The 24,904-nt window shown below is 39.1% G+C and overlaps 1 protein-coding gene across 1 annotated transcript; it reads left to right on the top strand.

Annotated features, from left to right (window-relative positions):
- Positions 1-5,785: 5,785 nt before the first annotated feature.
- Positions 5,786-15,243, top strand: lurap1 (leucine rich adaptor protein 1). The gene is made up of 2 exons (XM_072274654.1): positions 5,786-6,129; positions 12,022-15,243. The coding sequence occupies exons 1-2, from the start codon at positions 5,905-5,907 to the stop codon at positions 12,607-12,609; spliced, it is 813 nt and encodes a 270-aa protein (XP_072130755.1). The 5' UTR covers positions 5,786-5,904; the 3' UTR covers positions 12,610-15,243.
- Positions 15,244-24,904: the final 9,661 nt, after the last annotated feature.

Here is a 24,904-nt window from a genome sequence, read left to right as displayed (position 1 = left end):
ACTGCTAATGTACATTCTAAATTTGTTAATGAAAGTTGCTTTTACTGTAATGAAATAAATAATTTTACTTGTAGCTTTAAATAGATTTAAACATTTTTTGCAATTATTTGTCACCACTTCGATTTTTCAGTTCCTATTTTCTTTCAGCGTGCATTGCAAATAAAAATTATTTATAATTTTATGTATTAGCCAGAAAGGCGGGGGGGGGGGGTGGTGCTGGGGATGTGGTCTGAGAGCTAAGGGGGCGGTAACCCAAAAAAGTTTGGGAACTACTGATATACAAGATTCCTTAAAGGTGATTTCATTCATTGCAAAGTGTTTTGTTACTGTAGCAGCATTGATTCAGATGATTCACCTCATCCTGTCCCGTAGGCTGTGCATTATTTCCTCAATATTGGCCCTCAGGTGCCTCCTGAACAATATCCTGTGCAACAATGGCATTTGGCTTTTATGTGAAGGCTACAATGGAGAAATCTGGATGTGAGAACAAAATAATCAACATTGGAGTTGCACAGCTATTATTTCACAGTAGCTGACTTTGGCCCAAAGTAATTTATGGTCCATGACCGGGTGTGCAGTCCCTCTCCACTAGACATTTCTGGAATCAAACAACGTGCATAATTTAAACTGTTTTCTTTCCACAAATGGTGCTTGTCCTACGGAGTGTGCCAATATTTTGTTTTTTTTAAATTATTCTATCTAATCCTTCTTTACCACTCCTACAAATATTATTCTGAATACTGAGAAATATTACTCTTCAACTGTTTTAGACAATGTGTGTTGTGTCACTTGAGTTTCACCCAGATCTAGTCAATGGCCAGGAGTAATGCTGATACTTTCAATAATCCAGGTGGCTGTTCAAGAATCTCATGAATTAAGAGCATAATATTGCTTAAATGTGGCATCTTCAGGATGATAATGATACGGGGGTCCTCTCCATTTTCAAAGATTGCCAGTAACACTTCCACCAAGAAAGATTTAGAATGGAGTAGAATCAAAGGGAGAAGAATTACTTGTGTCCATGGTAAGGTTTAACTAAATAAATTACAGCAGTGATGATACAATGAGTGAACTTTGGCATATAGTAAGATTATAAGTGGTGTCATGGTGTAATTTTCTGCCCTGCCATAACGAGAGCTCCGTTTTCTATATCCTAAATTCCATTCAAACAATGAAAGAGAACTGATGGGTAATCTGGAATGCTTCAGCGATTGCTGGTGGAATAACATTCAATAGTGAATGGGAAAGACCAGGAAATCAGGGGAAGTTAGTTTAACCAACATGATATAGGCCAAAGGCTATGCTTATGACTCTCCAAGATTTAACATTTAGTTTAAAATTTAAGCTGGCAATATAGAAGGTGCAATATCCGAACAATGTGAGGGTACCTTGTAGGGCAGGAGTTCCCAATCTGGGGTCCACGGACCCCTTACCTCGTGGTATTGGTCCATGGCATAAAATTCTTTATGGCAGTCTATCAGACTGTAACATTCCTGGTGAATATATACAGTAGTTCTACTGCAAAGAAAGAATGGGAATTTTACAGCTTATTTTGTCAGTGGCAGGGCTACATATGCTACTGACAGAAAGATATAGTGGAAACCTCCTCTTTCCTCAACTTTACTGGTCAGGCATCAAATCAAAGCAATCCTTTGGGCCTGGCAGATGTAGTAACATCAAAATACCTGAGAAAACTGTTACATTGACAGCATATCAAGAAGTAATTTTTAAATTTTAAACATACTAAATGATCACATGGCACATATCAATATGATTAAAAGGAATCCAAAATAAAATTTACTGAGTAAAGATTAATTTAATTCCCCTGTATTTCACAGTATTCGCGTGGGGAAGCTGAAATTGAAAAATGGCTGTCAGTTTTAACATAGGAACATGAGAACATTAGAAATGAAAGCAAGGATAGGACATTCAGCTCCTCATTCCTTCCTTACATTTTGTAATATCATAGTTGATCTTTTAACCCAATACCACTTTTCTGCATTGACCCTATGCCCCTCAATATGTAAAAATCTATTAATCATTATCTTTAATTTATTCAGGGACTGAGGCTCCACAGTCTTGCTGGGTAGTGAACTCTAAAAAGGTCATTATCCTGTGGGTGAAGGAATTATTTTCTTAATCTCTGTCCTGAATGGTTGACCCCCGATTCTGAGACTGTAACCCATGGCTCTAGGCACTCAGCTAAGAAAAACATCACTTCTGCACCTTCTCTGTTGGTCCCTATAAGAACTTCAAAGAGATAATTTCTCATTCTCCAAAACTCAACAGAGTCTTGGCCATAATTAAAACTGAAAATGCTGGAAGAATTCTCCAGGTTAGACAGCAATTTTGAAAAGAGAAACAAGAGTTAAGGTTTCACTTTAAAGACCCTTTGTCGGACTGCTCCAGTGAAGAGTATTTGACCTGAAGCATTAACTTTATTTCTCATTCCACACATGTGGTCTGACCTAGTATTTTCTGTTTTTATTTTAGATTTCCATTATCTGTGATTGTTTCTAGAGTAGAGGGCCAGTCTGCTGAAACTCTTTTCATTAAATGAACACGGGATGTCAGGAATTAATCTGCTCACCCTCTGTTGCAAATTATACTTTCCTTATGAAGAAAGACTCAGTCTCCTACACATGGTGTTGTTGGCTGAGGGTAAATTACTCAAGCCATTTTGCAGAAATTTGACTTAATAATCCAGAGATACAAATTTAAATTCCACAGTAGCAGCGGTGGCATTTAAATTCAGCTAATAACCTGGAATCTAAACTGTTCAAATCCAGATTGGTTTTCCTTTCCACAGATGCTGACTGACCTAATAAGTAACTCGAGCATTTTCCTTACATAACCAAAGTAGTTGACTTTTAATTCCACTCTGAAGTGGTCTTGTAACCTATTCAGTTTGTCAAAATTAGGAATGATAAATAAATTGTGGGCTTGCCAATGATGCTGAGATCCCAATAGAAAATAAATTTTAACAAAGTTACTGTTTCACCATGACCTAATATAATCCCCATTTTCTACTCTAATTGTCTTGCAGAACTATTTGCCTTCCCTATGGCTTGCATAAACTTTGAGTTATAATGACCCACAAGGTATTGAATTTTTGCAGGTTCCTCTGAAAGGCAACACCTTTCAATCAGTCACCATTTATATGCTTTTTAGATTTCCATTTAGGTGTTGACTTCACATTTTTCCACATTACTTTTTTATCTGCCATGTCCATGTCCATTTACCTAACCTAATCTTAACCTGAAGCTTCTCTGCATCTTCCTCACAGCTCGTACTGCTGCTCAGCTTTGTCTAAGCATTGAATACGGAGATACTGCACTTTAGTCATTCATCCAAACCACCTTGTGAGCAGCTGGAGATTCACCTCTGATCCATTGAATTGTAGTGATCAACTGAGTCGAGCATGATGTCTTCCTAAGGGGTTGTCTATTGGTGGGTTCTCAGGCAGCTGGAGAGGCTGATCGAGGATGTTAGTGCTAATGGAAAGTGCATGTGTATGATTTTATTTAACAGGAGGAGAATGATGCATGGGGAGCCACCACGTGGTCCTTGACAGACTGGGATCAGGGTCCACTAGCATGGAGTGCAAGATGACTGAGGACCCTTCACTGCTGCAGCCTTCATTGCCGTTTTGATGTGTCATCACCTTCTGCCAGCTCCACCACTGAGGTCTTGGTTGGATTACTGTTTGTCTGGAACCTCTGCCTTGACCTTACCACCATGGGTGACCCTACGAGGAGCTAAATGCTAGATGGCTAAACTCCAGACAGCATCACTCTCAGATACTCTCTAACGTCTCTACCACGACATGGTGATGATCCTTGGAGAGGGACTCATACAATACCTCACTATTCACAGTCTTCCAGCTCGAAAATTACCTACGGTTTTGTCCATTAGGTGATATAAATCCTCCTTAATATAAATTAATGTGGAGTAAACACTGGAGCCACAACAGACTGCAAATGTAATCTGGAGAAACTCAGCAGGTCTGGCAGGATCTGTGGAGGCAAAGTGATGGTAGACGTTTCTAGGTATTAGGATATCAAGGCAATAAAGTTGTTTGGGAGTGTAGTAACTGCTGAAATATGATCAATACATGATAATAACCTGAGAACCTGTTCAAATGATGATGTTCCCTTATTCAAGAAAGGGAGTAGGGGTAGCCCAGGAAATTATAGGCCGGCGAGTCTTACTTCAGTAGTTGGTAAGTTGATGGAGATGATCCTGAGAGGTAGAATTTATGAACATTTGGAGAGGTATAATATGTTTAGAAATAGTTAGCATGGCTTTGTCAAAGGCAGGTCGTGCCTTATGAGCCTGAATGAATTTTTTGAACATGTGACTAAACACATTGATGAAGCCGTAGGTGTAGTGTATATGGATTTCAGCAAGGCATTTGATAAGGTACCCCATGCAAGGCTTATTGAGAAAGTAAGGAGGCATGGGATCCAAGGGGACCTTGCTTTGTGGATCCAGAATTGGCTTGCCCACAGAAGGCAAAGAGTGATTGTAGATGGGTCATATTCTGCATGGAGGCCAGTGACCAATGGTGTGCCTCAGGGATCTGTTCTGAGACTCCTACTCTTTGTGATTTTTATAAATGACCTGGACGAGGAAGTGGAGGGATGGGTTAGTAAATTTGCTGATGACACAAAGGTTGGGGGTGTCCTGGATATTGTGGAGGGCTGTCAGAGGTTACAGCAGGACATCAATAGGATGTCAAACTGGAAGTGGTAAATGGAGCTCAACCCAGATAAGTGTGAAGTTGTTCATTTTGGTAGGTCAAATACAATGGCAGAATATAGTATTAATGGTAATACTCTTGGCAGTGTGGAGGATCAGAGGGATCTTGGGGTCTGAGTCCATAGGACACTCAAAGCTGCTGCACAGGTTGACTCTGTGGTTAGGAAGGCATACAGTGCATTGGCCTTTGTCAATCGTGGGATTGAGTTTAAGAGCCGAGAGGTAATGTTGCAGCTATATAGGACACTGGTCAGACCCCACTTGGGAGTACTGTGCTCAGTTCTGGTTGCCTCACTATAGGAAGGATGTGGAAACTATAGAAAGGGTGCAGAGGAGATTTACAAGGATGTTGCCTGGATTGGGGAGCATGCCTTAACAGAATAGGTTGAGTGAACTCAGCCTTTTCTCCTTGGAGCAACGGAGGATGAGAGGTGACCTGACAGACGTGTACAAGATGATGACAGGCATTGATCGTGTGGATAGTCCGAGGCTTTTTCCCAGGGCTAAAATGGCTAACACGAGAGGGCATAGTTTTAAGGTGTTTGGAAGTAGGAACAGAGGAGATGTCAGGGGTAATTTTTTTTACGCAGAGTGGTGAGTGTGTGGAATGGGTTGCCGGCAACAGTGGTGGAGGCGGATACGATTGGGTCTTTAAAGAGACTCCTGGATAGGTACATGAAGCTTAGAAAAATAGAGGGCTATGGGTAACCCTAGGTAATTTCTAAAGTAAGTACATGTTTGGCACAACATTGTGGGCCGAAGGGCCTGTTTTGTGCAGTAGTTTTTCTGTTTCTGTTTCTAATGCTGTTTGAGAGATAAATACTGCATCTTTTAACAATCCACTGCCCTTGGTGCGAAAGACGTCACCTAGGAGACTGCGGCGCTCCTTCAGCAAATGTGGTGGCGAGGGGAAGCTGAAGGCCCAGCCTGCTGGCTATGACAGGCAACAATGGAACAGTTCTCGGCGGTAGTGGCGTGTTTAGGTGCAGTACGGTACAGAGGGGGCGGGCGCAGTGTCGGCGCTGCCTTCGCCGCAGTGTTCATTCATTCATTCATGGCTGCAGGTGGAAGTCGGCGATGAGGTGGTGCGGGGCAGTCCGTTCAGCTGGCCTCAACCCTCGTATCGTGTAGACAGCCACCGCCATGGAAGACAGTGTGAGCGAGGCCCTGCCCGAGCTGAAGGACTTAGAGCACAAGGTGGGACGGAAGATGCCCGACGGCTTACTGCGCTGGCTGCGGGAGGACTCGGCTCGGCCGTCCGGTGACAAGGCGGAAGCTCCCGGTCCCGGCGGTGAGCCCGTACCCGCTCCGGGCAGGCGATTGCCTCAGGGGCTGGCGGAGAAGATCCGTGTGCTGAGGCTGGAAATGGTGAGGTGCAACGAAAGGGGGGTGGGGGTTGTGGCTTAAAGGTGCAGGTCTTGTCATAGACAGTTTTATTTACGCCCCCCTCCCCTTTCTCCGGTGTCGAATCCCCAAAGCGAAGTTCCTCCGAGCTACACTGACAATAATCCCTCAACCGTCACCTGAAGGAGGAACAGACTGACCACCAGCTACATTGCTTCACGGCGGGAGCAATGACACATATCGGTAACACACTTGTTATGTTTCTCATGACAGGAGGTTCCCGCAGGCTGCGAAAGACAACCAAACCTCGCCAAGCGCACTCTTCAGGAGCGGCTGACGCCTGAGCACTATTAACTTTAACTCTTTCCTTTATTGCTTGCAAATACAGAGGGGAAATTGCGGATGGCGGAACGTCCTAGCTCCATAACTTGTGATCAATTGGGTGTTTTTTAAAAAAAATGTAATTGGCCACTTCACGCTTAAAGCTTTTCGGCAGAGGCTTGGATGATTTAAGTGGCTGGTTACTCTCTCTGGCACGGGATTCAAGCCCCCAGTACCGCGATGCCGGTACTCGACTCCGGGTGCGGGTGATTGCTGCAGCTTGCTGCAATGTTTGGGGCTCTCCCTACGTGCCTTTAAGTAGAGGACGCGGCATTGATCAAATTCTTATAATCAGGGTTGACCCCGGATACAGATGGGGTCTGCATTTTTTTAAACGCAGATGAGTCATGGTTTTTGTTTGGATTAAGTAAATTGGTTAATTTTTTTGCTCTCCCACCCGTAACACAATTCGTAAGTTCTGATCAGTTTACAGTAGAATTCAACAAAACGCACGAGTTAAACGTAGGAACAACAGGTGCACGAACAAACCAATGCAATTTTATGAACCAGCATTAAAAAAATCCATTTCTTTCCTTGGTTTGCGGCCAAACCAATGTTCTCTGTTTACCTGACTGTGCCGAGGCTGCGGATACTTGAAGCTAAACCATGCCCGCGTCTGCATGTTTATTACGGCTACGGGCACCAGCAGCCTGTCCCATCTTCAGCGCTGCGTTGCGCCACACGCGCAATCGTCCATTTAAAGCGAGAATTCCGTCAGATTTTTAAATAATCTTTGAGTACCATCTGGGTTTATTGTTGGTATTTTAATAAGTGAAATTACTGTATCTGGTTTCCCTCTGGGGAAAAACTTGCATCTTCTTCCCTTTTCATTTCTCTCGCCCCATCCCCAACAATTTCACCTGAGTCCAGAACTAACTTATGAATACCCATTGTTATAAATGAATGGACCCTGATTAGGGCAGTTTGGAGGTGTTTGACGTGGATGCCAGATTTTTTTATTGTAGAATTTTTATTATGGCAGTTACGTATGACTTGGCTTGTTTTCTGATCATCTACCGGAAGCAAGCCTTCTCCCGCCCAGATGCTATCAGATCTGTCAATTATTTCCAACGTTTACTGTTTTTTTAATTTTTAGTTTGCTTTTGTTGTACTGCTTTTATGAGTTCTAAATAATTGTAAATGATTCATCCAGGATATGTGCTGCTTTGCAGGATATAAGCAATATATTAATGATAGATAACTAATTGCCCAAGATGGATGACAAATTATTATTATCTGATAATTGTGGTAATTGTCTTGTTATTGTCGCATATACTGAGTGCAAACATGAAAATAAAAGAGTAAAAGATTTTAGTTAAAAGCAAGGTTAAATAGGTTTTGAGTTGGTGTTTAAAAGTGTCAACTGAGTCTCATCCCTTATAGGTTTTGAGTTCCACAATTTGGGAGCATAGTTCTAAAAGTTTACCTACTAATCATCTTTTGAGGAAGGGTGTTTAAATTTAAGATACTGGCAGAAGACCTGAGATTTTGAGCAGAATTATAGAATGAAAGTGATTCTGTGATGTACTGTATTTTGGTCCCAGAGTAATAAGAGCTTTAAAAGCAAGAGAGAGAATGTTCAAACCAATTCTAAAAGATACAGGAAGCCAATGCAAAGTAGCTAGGACAGGAGTGATATTCTATCTCATCCTTGTTTTAGTTGAGTCTAGTAGCAGCATTCTGAATGAGTTAAAGTTTGTCAATAGATTGCTTTGGAAACCAGTAAAATTTGCATTGCAGTCATCCAGTCTATTCAATATAGAGGGGGTGAATTAGTTTTCTGTGACAGAAATAGACATACCTTTGCAATAAATAAATCTTCTCCTTGGTCTTGATGGCAAAAGCAGCCTGAATATCTGATACATTATCTGTCAGATCGCAAACTTTCATGGAGGCCAGCTGTCATTCATAACCAGAGCATTTCCAGAATCGCCTACATCATGAAACCTCTGAGGAGTGTTCAATTGAATGAGCTATGACTGATAATCCATTTTATGTTTTCCTTCAACACCAAAGAAATGTGACTGTGTCTGAGTCAATAGACCAGTGCAGGCGAGATTTGATCTAATTATGCTGGATTCATTGATCTTGGTCAGACCATTTGGGACAACGTAAAATCATCCTTAACTTTGCAAAGAGAAGGAAATCATGAAGTTCAAAGTGAATTTAATATCAAAGTACATGTATGTCACCATATGCAACCCTGAGATTCATTTTCTTCCAGGCATACTCAATAAATCCAATAACCATAATAGAATCAATGAAAGACCACACCAACAGGGCGGACAACCAGTGTGCAAAAGACAACAAACTGTACAAATACAACAAGGACAAAAAGAAAATAATAAATAAAAACAAATAACCAATAAATATCGAGAACTTGAAGTAAAGAGTCCTTGAAAGTGAGTGATAGGTTGTGGGAACATTTCAGTGATGGGGCAGGTGACACTGAGTGAAGTTATCCCCTCTGGTTCAAGAGCCTGGTGGTTGATGGGTAATAACTGTTCCAGAACCTGGTAGTGTGAGTCCTGAGGCTCCTGTACTTCCTCCCTCATGGCAGCAGCAAGAAAAGAGCTTGACCTTGGTGTGGAGGTCTCTGACGATGGGTGCTGTGATGGACTGTGCTGTATCCACTACGTTTTGTAGGATTTTCCATTGAAGGGCATTGGTGTTTCCATACTGGGTGTGATGCAGCCAGTCAATATACTCTCCATCACACATCTATAGAAGTTTGTCAAAGTTTTAGATGTTATGCCAAATCTTTGCAAACTTCTAAGAAAGTAGAGGCAGTTCTGTGCTTCCTTTGCTGTGCCTAGGGCAGGTCTTCTGAAATGATAATACTGAGGAATTTAAGGTCGCTCACCCTCTCCACTTCTGATTCATCCATTGAGAATTGGCTCAGGGACCTCTGGTTTCCTCCTCCTGAAGTCAATAATCAGCTCCTTGGTCTTGCTGACATTGAGAGAGAGGTTGTTGCTGTGGCACCATTCAGCCAGGTTTTCAGTCTCCCTCCCATATGCCGATTCATCTCACCTTTGATTTGGGCTATGACAGTGGTGTTGTCAGCAAACTTGAATATGGGAGCGGAGCTGTGCTTGGCCACACAGTCATAAGTGTAAAGTGAGTAGAGCAGGGGCTAAGCACCAAGTCCCTGTGGTGAACCTGCATTGATAGAAATTGTGGAGGAGATGTTGTTGCTAACCTGGAATCTTCAAGTGAGGAAATTGAGGATCCAATTGCACAAGGAGGTATTGATGCCTATGTCTTGAAGCTTATTGACTAGCTTTGAGGGGTTAATAACATTTATTGCCGAGCTGTAGTGAATAATGAGATTCTGTGCATCTTTGTAGTCCAGATGCTCCAGAGTTGAGTTAAGTGTCATTGAAATCTGTTGTGGAATTGTAACTTTGTAAAAGGAATAAAATCAGAAATGATCTCAAGCTCCCAAAGTTTAACTAATTTAGAGATACAGTGTGGAACAGGCCTTTCCAACCTTTTGAGTCATGCTACCCAGCAACCCACTGATTTAACCCTATCCTAATCACAGGACAATTTGCAATGACCGATTAACCTTCTAACCAGCACATTTTTGGACTGTGGGAGGAAACCGGAGGATCTGGAGGAAACCTACATGCACACAGGAAGGAGTGTACAAACTTGTTAACAGTGGACACTGGATGTGAACTCGGAACCCTGATGGCTCGAACTATAATGCTATACACTAACCATTTCATTACTGTGGCACCCTAATAGGCTAACATTGTTCATAAGTCAACATCTCCCTCAATTTCAGGTTGGTGTAAATTTGTAGTTGGATATGTTTGATGTTCTTCTGCAAAGTAAAGAGTATTTTCCTTTGGTGGTCTGTTTCCCTTTGGCAGAGCTATACCCTTGCAATTATATGATTGCACTTCTGCCTTTCACATTCCTACAGCTATTCCAATTTAGGGTTGGTGACATGGACCTCTTCATTTCAGAGGGTGTTTGCCACTTGGTGGAGCTACTTCCTATACCAGTTGTGGCAGCATTTATTCCCAGATTTGAAAGGATATGCAGCAGAGATGTTTTAGCTGGGATATTTTATACAGCTATAATATTATATTTTTATAGAACTACTTTTCTCAAGTCACTGTACAAGTGTTATCAAGCAAAACATTAGTTAGATATGTGAAAGCAGATGGACAAAATCTTGGTCAAAGAACTAGGTTTTAAGGTGATGAGAGAGTGGTGGGAGATTTGGGGATGGAATTGTAAATGTTTATATATTGGCATTTGAAGATGGCTATGATAGTGATTACATTTAGGAATGCTTAAGCATATGGTCTAGCATTGTAGATAGGAGGAGGTTGAAAAGTGAGAAGGAGAGAGTCAAGGCTATGGGGAAAATTGGAAATGTGGCTGAGAATTTTGAAATCAAGGAATGGCTTATGGAGAGTCCATGCAGGTCAGTGAGTGTAGAGGGAAATGGGTTTGGCTGGACGTAAGACACAGGAACAGTGAGAAAATTGTCTCTGTAGTAGATGACAGAAAAGGTCATCTACTGTCAAGAATATGTTGAAAACACCTGCAGTGCTCTTCTCCAGAGGGCTGGATATGCTGTTATGATGAAGAGCATTTATATAGTTTAGTTTTGTTTTAGTGGATGTTGGCAGATTAAACAACAAATAAGGCACCACTGAAGGTTCACCTAAAGTAGCATAACATTGTTTTGGGGATGTAAAGACAACTACCAATGTCAGTGCCATGAAGAAGTGAATAACTTTGTGTAGAGCAAGCGTGGCAGCAAGTTATGTTATAAAGACAATCTTACCATCTTGGTATATAAGGTACCTACTTTAATGACTTTCCAATATCTCTCTCATTTGGGAAGAAATTGGTGATAATGGATGGCTTTATGGAGTAATGCTAACACTGGAAAAATGATAACTTAAGCCCCTTTGACATAATCGTCGATCAGCTATGTGATTTTGTTCGGGAATGCAAAGGTGTATAATGAGGGAGTGTTTATAATGCTGGAATTTTGGACTATTAATGTGGATGATGTGTTCAAAACAGTTTGAAAATTTGAATTTGGGTTTTTAAAAAGATCGAGCTTGTGAAGCTGAGGTGTTTAAAATTATGCCAAATTTTCCAGAAAAAAATTGGTTCATGGATGTCCTCTCTAGGAATCCAAGGAAAAGCTTACTTAATTAAAACTTCCTGCATTGTCCTATTTAAAAAAGAATTGTGTGGGTATGTTAAATAGCAGCTTGTAGATTCTGTATATTATCTAGTCTTCTGTGCCAGTAATGATCTCCCCAAAGTAATTATTCCTACTGTCAGATCAATGACAGATTTGTGCTTTGAGTCCTAATTTAAAATATAGGTGAAAGTGTAATCCTGAATTAATACTGTTAACTGTTGAAGAGTATGAATACAATGATTTGTTATTAAAATGAAGGTGATCAGCAAAATCTTAAATGAGCTTTATAAAATTTTATTTTGTAACATAGGCAGTTTTTAATATTTTAGTGACTCTCTTTTTTTAACCATTAGGCATATCTAAGGGCAGTTGATATCAAGATCATGCACCAACTGATGGCCATTAATGAAGGGATTGAGGTGGTGAAGTGGATTTTGGAAGAAAAGGGCACTCTTGCCAGTAGGTGCAGCAGTCTCACTAGCAGTATGTACAGCCTTGTTGAGAGCCAGGAGACCTCGAGGAGAGGTAGCTGGAACAGCCTCCAGGATCCGAATGATAAATTGGATGGGATTTCTATTGGAAGCTTTTTGGATACTCTGGCTGATGATATGGATGAATACTGTCAGACCACCATAGATCCTTTGTCCTCAATGCCTTCGGGTGGCCCCTTCACTACAATGGAGAAAGAAGTCTATCCCAATGAGATACACAGCCAACAGAACAATATTGCTAATGGCTTCATGGAAAAACAAGGAAACTTTGTAGCAGATTGCAATGTGGAAAATAAATTCTCTCATGATAAACAAATCAAAGATGGTGGGAAACTGAAGGCACAGAAACATGGGAAAATTGAATATGATAGCTGTAAAAATAAAATGCACATTGACTATGATGCCCATTGGCACTGGGTGCAGTCACAAGATGACATAACATTTCTGTGAGAATATCAGGTTGACGTGATATGGTCAAAGAAGTGATACTTTATCTCCATTGGAACCACTGAGTAATCTCACAGAGCCAAATATAAACATAGGGGGTCAGACTGGTAAAATACAGAAAAACTCTGAATTTAAAGTTACTTTTACAATAAAAGTAAAATGTTTCAAGGATCAGAATTGTAACTCTGAGAAAATATCAGTTTTAAGAAATTGGAAAACTAAAATGAAATTTCTTTTAGATTAGAACCCAAGTCAGTGTAAATAATTTGCACTGTGGTTTACAGCTGTATTATTAATGTAGCTTGAATCTGGGGTGCAGGGTGAATTTGACATTGGAACAAAATGCAGTCTGGTTAGGCATAGCATTGGACTTACACCAGGAATGTTTAGCTGGAAATGAAGCTGAAAATTTTTATCACAAACTCAATACACCAATATCATTATAATTTAAAAATGCATTTTGGTTGTTATGGGTATTAAGGGAAGGCTGTATATCCACTACATTGACTCTCAGTAGATAGAAATGTTGCATGCAGAATACCATTTTGGGAACAGAAGGGATTATCTGAAATCTTGTGTTGAATTTTACTGTTATGTCATGGAAGATATAATGATTTCAGTAATTAGGAAGCATAATAATTGTAATATGTTTATAACATGGAAAGCACTTCCTTTTGCAGTGTTAGTGCACGTTTGAGGTATTGGCTTAACCATTGAAAAATTAGGCATATTTACACGATCACTCGGCATTTAAAGTTTTTTCCACTCACTAAGCTGGGGAGGGAAGTTTCCAAAAGTTCAGGTTTAAATAGTTGTGCAAGCTTAATATCTGAGTTATTCTTGTAAAACTATAATTCATTCTGTAGATAGTTCTTGCCTTTTATGGGGAGAATTTGTACATATTTGTCCCTTTTGATTTGATGAAGACTGAAATTCTGTTTCATGATTAAATTACAGGTCAATACTGTGAGTTAGTCACTCTGGCTGGGAATTTTTGTTTGAGTAAACCTTGGAAAGGTTATAAAGGTACCTTTTCTCTCCAGTAAATTGGACGTATCAATGTCATTTTGCACTTTCGCAGAGATTATGGGCAGGACCATCGTTTCATGTAGAACTTTTTTGGTTGGAGATCTGGTGTAAATTTCTTGTTTAGTTTTGAGAAGGTACAAAAATTTATATTTTCAGAGTTTTGAGTGATGCTAACTGGAGAAATTTGCTTTTGCAATACTGTAACTATAATGCGACTTGGTTTATTCAATCACTTCTGGAATACAAGATTTTATTGGATTGTATATCACCTGATTATTCCCTCCATTCAAAAACAAACTAAATTGTGAAAGTAACAAATACATAATATCTTGTTTGGAGAAAAACATTAATCAAAAACTAGAAAGTTTGGGATAGTTTATAAATAATTAAGAATATAGTCAGTGTTTGAGCAATCTCGTGCTCTTGAAATCTTGTTACTGAAATTAGTTGACAAATGTGGGGAGGAAAGGGAAGGGAATATTTTTCAAGACTTTGTCTTGAGCTTTGGTCCTTTTTAGTCTCAATAATTGAAAGGTATTCATCATACCAACAAATTGGGCATATGCATTCAGCAACGAAGCACTGTATTGGAAGTCATCATGGATATTAGAGTGTAGTGGGGTAAAGTTCCTCCTGCAAACCCACAAGCTTTGAGCTTCCAATGTTCGTCTCATTTAGTATGGTTCCAGCACGATGGGTCTGTGGTTTAGTTGTGCTACCTCTCCATATTTCCCCTGATCTAAACTCACACAGTACTATTGTATTTTTATTTAGTGGGAGGTATCCTTAATGCAGTTAGTCATTAATGACTGGTATATGATGAACTGTATGTCTAATGCAAAGTTGATAATGGGGCCAAAACGTTTGCGTTCATATTTCTATTTTACCTCCACACTCATAAAGCATAGTCCAGTTACTAATGTATGCTAATAAATATTATCAAAATTAAAATCACGTGCATCAATGACAGCCATTTTGGATTAGGAGGAAATTATCAGTTGAATCAATTTGCATTTGGAGTGCAAATTTAGGATTGGGTTGAAAACTGGGATAAAGAGGGATCAAATTAATTACGGATAAACTATGTCTGACCTCTATTGTTCAATTGATTATTAAATTATCTAGATAGATATTTTGTTGATATATACTGATGCATAAGGTGATTAAGTGTCTGCCAAATTTTAACAGAAGTAGGAAAAGAGACATTCTTTAGCAAAGCGACATAATGCACTAAAATATTAAAGTTTGATGGTTGTTATGCAATAAAAATTGTGCGTGTGTGTGAGATGTGTATGGTATGTGCCTGTGTGTTGTATAATTTTCTGAATTTAACTTGTTTAATAATACTGAACTTAATTCTGTTTGGTCTTTGCTGTCATATTTTAGCTAAACTAATATTTGTACAAAACTGCTTTGATTGTTAACTGTATTTAATATAGGTGATACATTTTATATTTTACTATAAAACTCAAAGCTTAGTTTTATGATTAAAATATAATCATAGTCTGGTAATATACTTTTCAATGTTGCTAATGAGTGAACAGATAGCTTTAAAATATTACAGATCAATATGGTTGCAGAGATATTAAACTCTTTACAAATTTCAAACTGCGTGTAATTAGATAATGTTTGACCGAACCTTACTAAAATGAGTTCCTTTGTGTGCTTTACTTGTTGTCCTTTTGTCTTTGTGGTCATTATCTAATTATTCATTTATGGTGCCAGAAGTGATGAGATGTGTTAGAACCTTAACCAGGATAGAATGCAATGCTGCAACTTGGGGCCCTTCCTGCTACTTACAGCCATAGCCCGCCCCTCCACCCCCATGATATCTTTTGTGAAATATGACAGATGTCTCCAATCTTCCTCTTTTATCCTTGCACAATGTGTGGCTGTTTCTAGGGTATTTTGGGACTGTGAATCTGTGTTTCCTGGTTTTTGCATATCATTTCCTGATGCTTTATTTCATTCCACTGGGAGTATATTGAATATATTCAATACATAGTAAGTTATTTTGAGTTTAAATCTATTGGTATTGTTTTCTGATTTTGTGTAAAGGAATTTGTTCTAACTTTTAAAAAAAAGCATGCTCCTTGAATTGACTGGCATAATAACAATATTGAGACATTCCCTCTATTCCCCCACCCCTCCCCCACCCGCAGCACATCTCATCCTATTGATTAGACCACTTTAAATACTAAATGATCCCAAAAGATTTGATTGTGTTATATAGCTGATCACATTTACACTAATCAATCATAACATTTGTTTACTGTGCACAGAATATTTTTGAATAATCGTTTATCATCGTCACCTCTCATTGCATTTTGCGTAATACATTCATTACAATGGAAGGGTAGCTGTATACTTCACAGTAACACAGTGGGCTGGACAGAACATTCAAGGCAACTATAATTGCCCTGCGTTACTACCTTCTGCATCTATTGGAACAGAAGTGCCAGTGCTTTCCTGCCTCTGAAGTAGGGGAAATGAAAGTGCTCACTGGTCACTTGGTACCGCTACTCTTGCTTGGAAAATCTGTAAAAGTTTACTTTATTCATGATTTACATAATCATGACATGTTCATAGTATGATAATTACATCCAATGCCACTCATGTTTCCGCCTGAAGCAATGCTCCATGAAGCATTGGAGAGGTTGTAACACAGACACAGTCTCAGAGTATTGAGCTGGCAGCATCCATGCCCACAGAGTCTTTGCAGTGGCTGCACCAAGCTTCCCTGTGGCAGACTGAAGTGTGTCTTTCATCAAGTTGATGACCTCGCAGTGGCAGCTGATGTTTGCCTCAGTACATGTCCTTGAGAATAACCCATGGAGCATGGAGCAGAGGGTCCTCTGTTACGTAGTGCTGTGGGCTGAACCTCATCAAAGGCAAATGCATCAATTTCCAGACCTTGTTGGGAAATGCACAATCCACAAACAGGTGGGAGATCGCATCTGCAGCGTCACAGACATCTCAAGGACAGAAGGCAGTGTGATTGAGGCACGTAAAATTACAGCACACGTGACATGGTGCCTGTGGCTTCCTTTACAGCATGATATGGTCTCCAACAAAGGTCACAGCTGCCATATTTATTCCAAAAATATTCGTTAGCACATACAATTGGAACATATCCTTCATTATGTTCATTGTATCACCATCTTAATGCATTATCTAATAGTGTATCAGTCCCAATCATTAATGCATCCATGAAGTATCTGAGGTGCTGTTAACACAGGCTCCAATCTAGCCATATACAGATATGGCAGAACCACAGCTGTAGTCTGAGGCTGCAATTCAGAGGCTGCAACTGATGAACAAACTGCTTTGAATCTCATCTACAGAATTAGCACCAATCCGCCTTTGACGGGCACAAGTTCACAAACTTCCAAGCCTTTGTTCTTTCCAGGGTGCCATTTACGATTTCAGCTAAAGTGGTCAAAGGACTGCATTTCATACAATTTATGATTAAAGTATTCAAATGCATTATGTAAAAATATGTGCTCATGTAAATCTGGGAAACTGAAATAATTAAGAGTTTTAGGCGGAAAAAATTTGGGTGGTAGTAAATCTATCAATTAAGTAAAACATGTCAATGTTATGATTATGATGTGAATTGTGATCCTGAACTGTGGTAAATGTTACATAATGGAAGAGAATTTCAGGGCTGTTTATCTTGATCTGATTAACTTCCTGTTTTTCTATGTACTGTATAAGTATATTAATGAGAAAATGTGCTATTTAAATACTTTGCGTGCTTCTACAATCAAACTATAAATGAACTGAATTATGTGGTGCGACTTTCAATTTTATTATCTGAAAAATAATGAAACAACAAAGGAAATCTGTTTAGCTGAGAACAATTTGAGAAAGTAAGGAGGCATGGGATCAAAGGGGACATTCCTTTGTGGATCTAGAACTGGCTTGCCCACAGAAAGCAAAGTGTGGTTGTAGACGGGTCATATTCTCCATGGAGGTCTGTGACCAGTGGTGTGCCTCAGGGATCTGTTCTGGGACCCTTACTCTTCGTGATTTTTATAAATGACCTGGATGAGGAAGTGGGAGGATGGGTTAGTAAGTTTGCTGATGACACAAAGATTGGAGGTGTTGTGGATAATGTGGAGGGCTGTCAGAGGTTACAGCAGGACATTGATAGGATGCAAAACTGGGCTGAGAAGTGGCAAATGGAGTTCAACCCAGATAAGTGTGAAGTGGTTCATTTTGGTAGATCAAATATGATGGCAGAATATATTATTAATGGTAAGACTCTTGGCAGTGTGGAGGATCAGAGGGTTCTTGGGGTCCGAGTCCATAGGACACTCAAAGCAGCTGCGCAGGTTGACTGTGTGATTAAGAAGGCGTATGGTGCATTGGCCTTCATCAATCGTGGAATTGAATTTAGGAGCAGAGAGGTAATATTGCAGCTATATAGGACCCTGGTCAGACCCCACTTGGAGTACCTGTGCTCAGTTCTGGTCGCCTCACTACAGGAAGGATGTGGAAGCCATAGAAAGGGTGCAGAGGAGATTTACAAGGTTGTTGCCTGGATTGGGGAGCATGCCTTATGAAAACAGGTTGAGTGAACTTGGCCTTTTTTCCTTGGAGCGACAGAGGATGAGAGGTGATCTGATAGAGGTGTACAAGATAATAAGAGGCATTGATCATGTGGCTAGTCAGAGGCTTTTTCCCAGTGCTGAAATGGTTGCCACAAGAGGACACAGGTTTAAGATGCTGGGGAGTAGGTACAGAAGAGATGTCAGGAGTAAGTTTTTTACTCAGAGAGTGGTGAGTGTGTGGAATGGGCTGCTGGCAACGCTGGTGGAGGAGGATACGATAGGGTCTTTTAAGAGACTTTTAGATAGGCACATGGAGCTTAGTAAAATAGAGGGCTATAAGTAAGCCTAGTAATTTCTAAGGTAGGGACATGTTCAGCACAACTCTGGGCCAAAGGGCCTGTATTGTGCTGTAGGTTTTCTATGTTTCCATGTTTTTAAAGTGAAATTATTCTCCATTTCTGGAAGCTGAAGAAGTCACAAGATACTGGAACCTAATATATATTACAAGTGTCACTGAGTAATTGCATTACATAATTTCCTTCCATATATAAGTTAAGGGTTTTCTTCTTCATATGTATTGATCTATTTTGACTTCCAGTCCAATTGCCACATCGATCTCCCTTTATCCTTGTATGAGGAGTTCTTTGAATATTATTTGAAGCTTCCTATTTTTATAATGCTGTTGTCACAGCTTTTTGTTTTCAAAGGAAAATATAAAGTAATATGGCAATGCAATTCCAAAACAACTCTGACGGCAGAAGCTGGGATCGAGAACAAAAAGAATTGAAGGCTTGAAGCATTCAGTGGGTCAAGCAACACCTGTGGAGGGAAATGCTGTAGGTCAATGCTCACATCAGTTTGCCGCATTCTTCAGTGAAGCAATTTGGAATTATGTTTTGCAAGAGTTTTTGGAAAAAGACAATTAAATGCTTTTTTTTGATGTGCAAAAGTGCTGCACTTGAAATTGTGCAGGATGAAATGTATTTGAATTGAAAGGGTCTGATGGTTTTGTTCATGATTTTTAATTTTTTTTTGAAGTAGATTAAAAGGGAAAATGTGTGAATCCATTTTTGTTGCAAATTCAGGATAATTTTAATCCATGATTTTTATTACCCCAAAGGAGCCACCACTTGATCTGGGTTATTGAGCAATTGGTTGAGTGGATGTTTAGAAAATGATTATGAAATTAAAAGACGTGTTAAAATGATCCAACTGAGATCATAACATTGTTTCATTGTCCAGTAGAACGAGAATAGGGCAGAAACATGAAGTGGCAATTGGAAACACAACAGATTTTGGGCACCATAGTCACGTAGAGGTTAGTGTGATGCTGTTACGGCTCGGGGCGTTGGAGTCTAATATTGGCATCATCTGTAAGGAATTTGTATGTGCTCCTTGATGAATGTGTGGGTTTTCCTCGGGCACCCTGGTTTCCTCCCACAGACCAAAGATGTACCGGGTAGCTTAACCGGTGTTTGTAAATTGTCCCGTGGTTAAGTCAGAATTGAATCGAGGTTTCTGGGGTGGCGTGCCTTGATGGCCGGAAGGGCCCACTTCAGACTGTATCACTAAATAAAATAAATAAGAATCCAGTTTATTCAAATTTGAAGTATACAGGAAACATTGCAAGGCAAGAGAGTGATCATAAAACATAGGAGCAGAATTAGGCTATTCGTCCCATCGAGTCTGCTCCGCCATTTCATCATGGATAATTTATTATTCCTCTCTCAACCCTGTTCTGCCTTCTCCCCATAACCTTTGACACCTTATCAACCTCCAGTTTAAATGTACCTAATATATTTTAGTTAAACCATTAGCACATAAAGAGAAACACCAGTGCCAACATTATAAAAGGCCTGTTTTCAGGAGGTAATACTCTTTGACTTTTAATCCACATGCTTACTTTGTAAATTTAATTCATTTGCGATAAATTCAAATTCTTCAGATGTTCTGAATTTGCTCATTAGTTACCAACATGCTTGTTTGCTGTTTTAAAAACTTCATTGGTCTGAAACATTAAATCTGTTTCCCATTCCCCTGATGCTGCCTGACCTCCAGTCTGCATCTGGCACTTTAGTTAAGATTTTCAGCAACTGGCTTTTTTTTTTGTTTTTCTTTGTGTTATTGCTTTACAATAGAATTGAGATTTTCCCTGCATATGGAGTGCTGACAGTACCGAATTGAGCTCAGGGGTCCACAGAGGAGTTATTCTATTTGTAAAGGCATTTTCAACCCTGGTGAATTTTCTTCTTGATCTTTTAATGCGGTGGGATACTTCTGTTCTTTTCTGAAAGAAGAGTTGAAAAAGCATTTTCTGTTCTTATAGTTAGTTATACTTAATAGCTTTAGGGTTAGGTAGGTTTCAACAGGTGCTGGCATTTCATTATACATGTTTGTCTGTTTGAGACATCTATAGTCCAAAACTCTGCCAGTTCACTTTTTAGTCAGTTCAAAACAACAAAGAATTATCATGGCTATAAATAATGACTTTAGATTACATTTAAAGGATGATGTATGATTCTTGTAATTTAATCTGCTCCTTCTATTACCAACAGTAATGCAGTAATATGCTGAATGTATGAGTTAAATCCAGATGCCTAAATGAGGAATGAGCTGCTTTTGAATATTAGAATAATAATTTCAGGAAATATTACGGCAAGCAAAGAAATTTTCACATACCTAGCTTTGAAAATTCAGGGCCACCCTTCCATTTCAGTAGGGGCTATGTTTATATCTAGGACATATACATTTCTTTTTTACTGTCTTTTACCTATTTGTGACATATACATATAGAAATGAATTACTGTCACTGGATCTGGGTCTCAGCATCTTTTTGAGTTGCATATGGAGATGGCACCTGGTGTAGGCTGTTGCTTTCATTGTCTTTTAAAAATATTGACAAATTTTAATTATAGTAAAATTTTATTCAATATGCTTTGTTATTTTAATGGTATCATTGATGGTACTGAATACATTAAGAGCACAACTTGAGAATATGGGCTGGTCTGTATAAATTCTCCTCATCAGACACACTCAGTATTTCAGAATGACATGATGAGCCCTTATCTTGGATTGGGTAACATTGCTGTGTACAACTGGTGCAAGAACTCCATTGCACTCAAAATCCTCTCACAAAGCACACAGCACCCCATTTCTCTTCATCATTACTTGCTGTATCTGTATGTACTCTTTCAGTGATTTGTGTTCAAGGGTATCCAGATTGTTCTCAGCTTCAATACCTTTCAATCTACCACAATTTTTTAAAAAAAACTTTGTTTTCCTTTTTTTGCTACCACAGTGGATGACCTATCACTTTTCCATGAAGCTTTCTGTCAACCATCTCTTTGATCATTCATAGAACTTCTTTACATTCCTTGGAGGTTCTATGCATACTCTACAGTCTAGTTTTGTCATTGGCAAACTTCGATCCAATATTCTCGATCTCCTCATCCAAATCGTTGATAAAGTTTCTGAGCATCTGGGGTTCCTGCAATGGGACATCATGAGTTACAGCTTCTCAAACCAAAAGTTAACCATTTGTTCCCAATCTTTGTTTTCCTGTTCATTAACCAACTCTCAATCTATCCTCAATGTTGTATGCTCTCATTTTATTTAATAATCTTTTGTGTGCTTAGATATCAAAGATCTTCTGAATATGTAAGTATATAACACAAACCCTTTTTTACCTGGTTGCAACCTCAAAATAAAAAGGATTTTAACAAACTTGTTTCCAAGGAAGGATGAAAGTAGATCAGGGAAGTATTGTTCTGAAATGGAAAGCATGAGATCTTTGTCATGGGAGACATCAGAAATTCAACCCAGAGATGTATAGAAGGCCAAGAGTTTGATGGAAATAGTGGCTGGGGAGGGGAGTGAAACTGGGGTAGGCTAACAAATTTGTGGCAAATAGTTGAAGCTAATCACTTGGTTCTTAGATTGTTTAGGTGGAAAACATTGTGACATGACTCATTGTCAGGTAAAATCTGATACTATCTTTTAGATGCACATGGCTTCCTTTGAATCAGTAAAGTGGAAATACTATTCAGGCATATTCTTGTTGCAGCCGGTCACCTTGAAATGTCGCAATATTATGAATCATGATGTTGTTTTTGAGCAGGTGTCATCTGTTGCAAATGTCAGGATTGGAACCAATGTTGTTTGGGGAAGGAAGTGGGGATAGACCAGTTGAGCAATTTCTAAATTGCTCCAGGTGTTTCAGTCACATCTTCTCCATTCATCATTGGTATCACCTCACTGATCTTCCACGTCTAAAGCAGAAAACATTGGCACACTTAAAACTGACATTATGTGCACTGCACTGGAGGAAGCTGCTCGCCTGATCTGGGTAACAGGGTCCACTGGCTTCACTGAGAGTTTGGAATCCAAATTCAAAGATTGGTGCAAAAACATCTGCGGGAGTCGTTTAGAATTTCTCTACTGCTCCCCACCCTTGGAACAAGCCCACTCCCCAACAATGTTTATCTGCAGGTGCTCAATTAACAGGGATATTGTGGCCTGAAAATGAACCCACTGAGTATTGGACACAGAGACTACTCTTCTTATTCAGCTCTAGTTCCACTCACCACAGGTGTCGTCGGTATCATTGAGATGGGGAGAAAACCCATTCTGCCCTCTGTTGTGACCTGGTGGCCACTGTGGAGAAGTACTGGAGAAGTACTAGATAATCCAAACCAAGGATCCCATCCAACTGTGGTGCCCTCCAGTGGGAAGCTGCCTGCTATCATACGTCGCCTCTGCTTGCATACTGTAGTTGAGTTCCTGAGAAATCATGGGATTGTACTTCAGCTGGAACAGTCAGGAGAAAAAAATGGAGAAAGCAAAACTTTTCAAAAATTGATTCTTTTTTAGATTAATCAATTTTTAATCTGCAGCTGTAAAAAGAATTGGAATAAAGGATGGAATGGGAGTTTAGAACAAAGTTATGAATGTGTTTGCCTAATATGTAATTGTTTTCAATTTTTCTATTATTCAATTACATAATTCTTGAAACTATACCGCTGTTTATGTAAGGTATGTTTTCTGTTTCACCTACCTAATGTCACTGTTACATTTTGGAACATTTCTGATATGTATTAGAGTCATATGTAACCACAGTTCATCTTTCCTTTTTTATTACTGACCTTTTTTTACTCCAATTCTTGCCATTTAATATGGCAGGATTAATCTTTTGACAGATGTAAAACAAGATAAATAATTACCAGAGTGATACATCACAAACCTTTTGTAAAACAGTGTCTCTCATGTATTAGGTTTCAGTGAGCTCGAGAGTTGTGGGAGTTTCGACGTTTCCTGTTTGAAAAATTATTCTTGTTCATGTGAAAATTTCTTTTGTGTAAAATAGTAAAGGAATTTCTTGAAAAAGAAATCTAAAGAATTATTTTCAGTTGCCATGCATGTATTTGCCATTCATTTGTTTTGTTGAGATGAATGGATCCATTCATTTAATTTATTGATAATTAGTAAAGTACAAACGCTCTTTGTAAAGATATGAATTCATTATCTTGTTTTCATTCAGTATCAGTTTTAATTGACACTCTTTGCATAAATCTCTTTTCAGTGTTTGGAATTTGCATTATCTTTGGAACAATGGCCATACTTAGAAAAATGATCAAGCACAAATCATTCCATGGTAGCATTTTAAGTTTCGTTAGACTTTAAAGCTACAGATTTATGAGATCACAGTAGATTTTGCACGCTGATGAGTAGATTAAATGTTGTTTTTGTTGGAGATATGCAGTTTACTCGTTTTGTTGAATCCTTTGAAAGACTTCATCTGTATTGGATTCATTAGAGTACTCATATAATCAACAAATTTTACTGGCACCGCTTTGGATTAGTATATCTTCTACATAAGTATGTTTTATTTGAAGAAAGTTATGTGGAAAAATGATTTTTAAAAACCTGAAGGGATCTCTGGCCATAATGGTTGAGAAGAAGAACTTAAAAGTCATAATCCTAAAGTGCTTCCATAAAATCGCAACATTTTGTTTAATTGAGAAACAGTGTTCCGAGTAGGAGTGTACAGTATTACAGTGATTTATTCACATGAAAAGGGGTAAAATGAATGGGTTTGCATTTAAAGGAATTGAGGCAGAATTTTTCTGGAATAATGATTTTTATAGAGCAAATGAATTCCTAGGTATGAATATAAGATATAGAAAATATGGTGGAACCAAAAGTGCCATATTTGTAGTATTTTCTTTGGCCATAATTCTAGTGGTAAAATAGAGATGATCAAAAATTGTGGTGCTGCTCATCTCTCAATTACAAGGGTGGCATGGAGTGTAGTGATCACTGTAACAATATTACAGCACCAGTGAGCAAGGTTTAATTCTGCCATTGCCCATAAGGTGATTGTATGCTCTCTCCGTGACTGCGTGAGTTTTCTCTGGGTGTTCTGGTTTCCTCTCACATTTCCTAACACCTATGGGTGAGTAGGTTAACTGGTCACATGGGTCAAATTGGGTGGCGTGGGCTCAGTGGGCTGGAAGGATCTGTTACAACGCTGTATCTCTAACTAAAAAAATAAAAAGGTTCTTGGGATAAATATGCCAATGTATCTATTGCACAGCTGGGATTAAAACAAAGTCCTGAGGTCGTGGAAACAGTCGTGAAACATGACGAATAGTGGAAAAAGACAAATTATAAACTCTTTCAGAGTTTGGGCTTGAGTGAATTAAATGCTCGTATTC

The sequence above is a fragment of the Mobula birostris genome, chromosome 12 (genome assembly GCF_030028105.1).
Source record: "Mobula birostris isolate sMobBir1 chromosome 12, sMobBir1.hap1, whole genome shotgun sequence".
NCBI classification, from domain to species: Eukaryota; Metazoa; Chordata; class Chondrichthyes; order Myliobatiformes; family Myliobatidae; genus Mobula; species Mobula birostris.
Note: the sequence above shows the minus strand (reverse complement) of the source record. Positions and strands in the feature narration are given on the sequence as shown.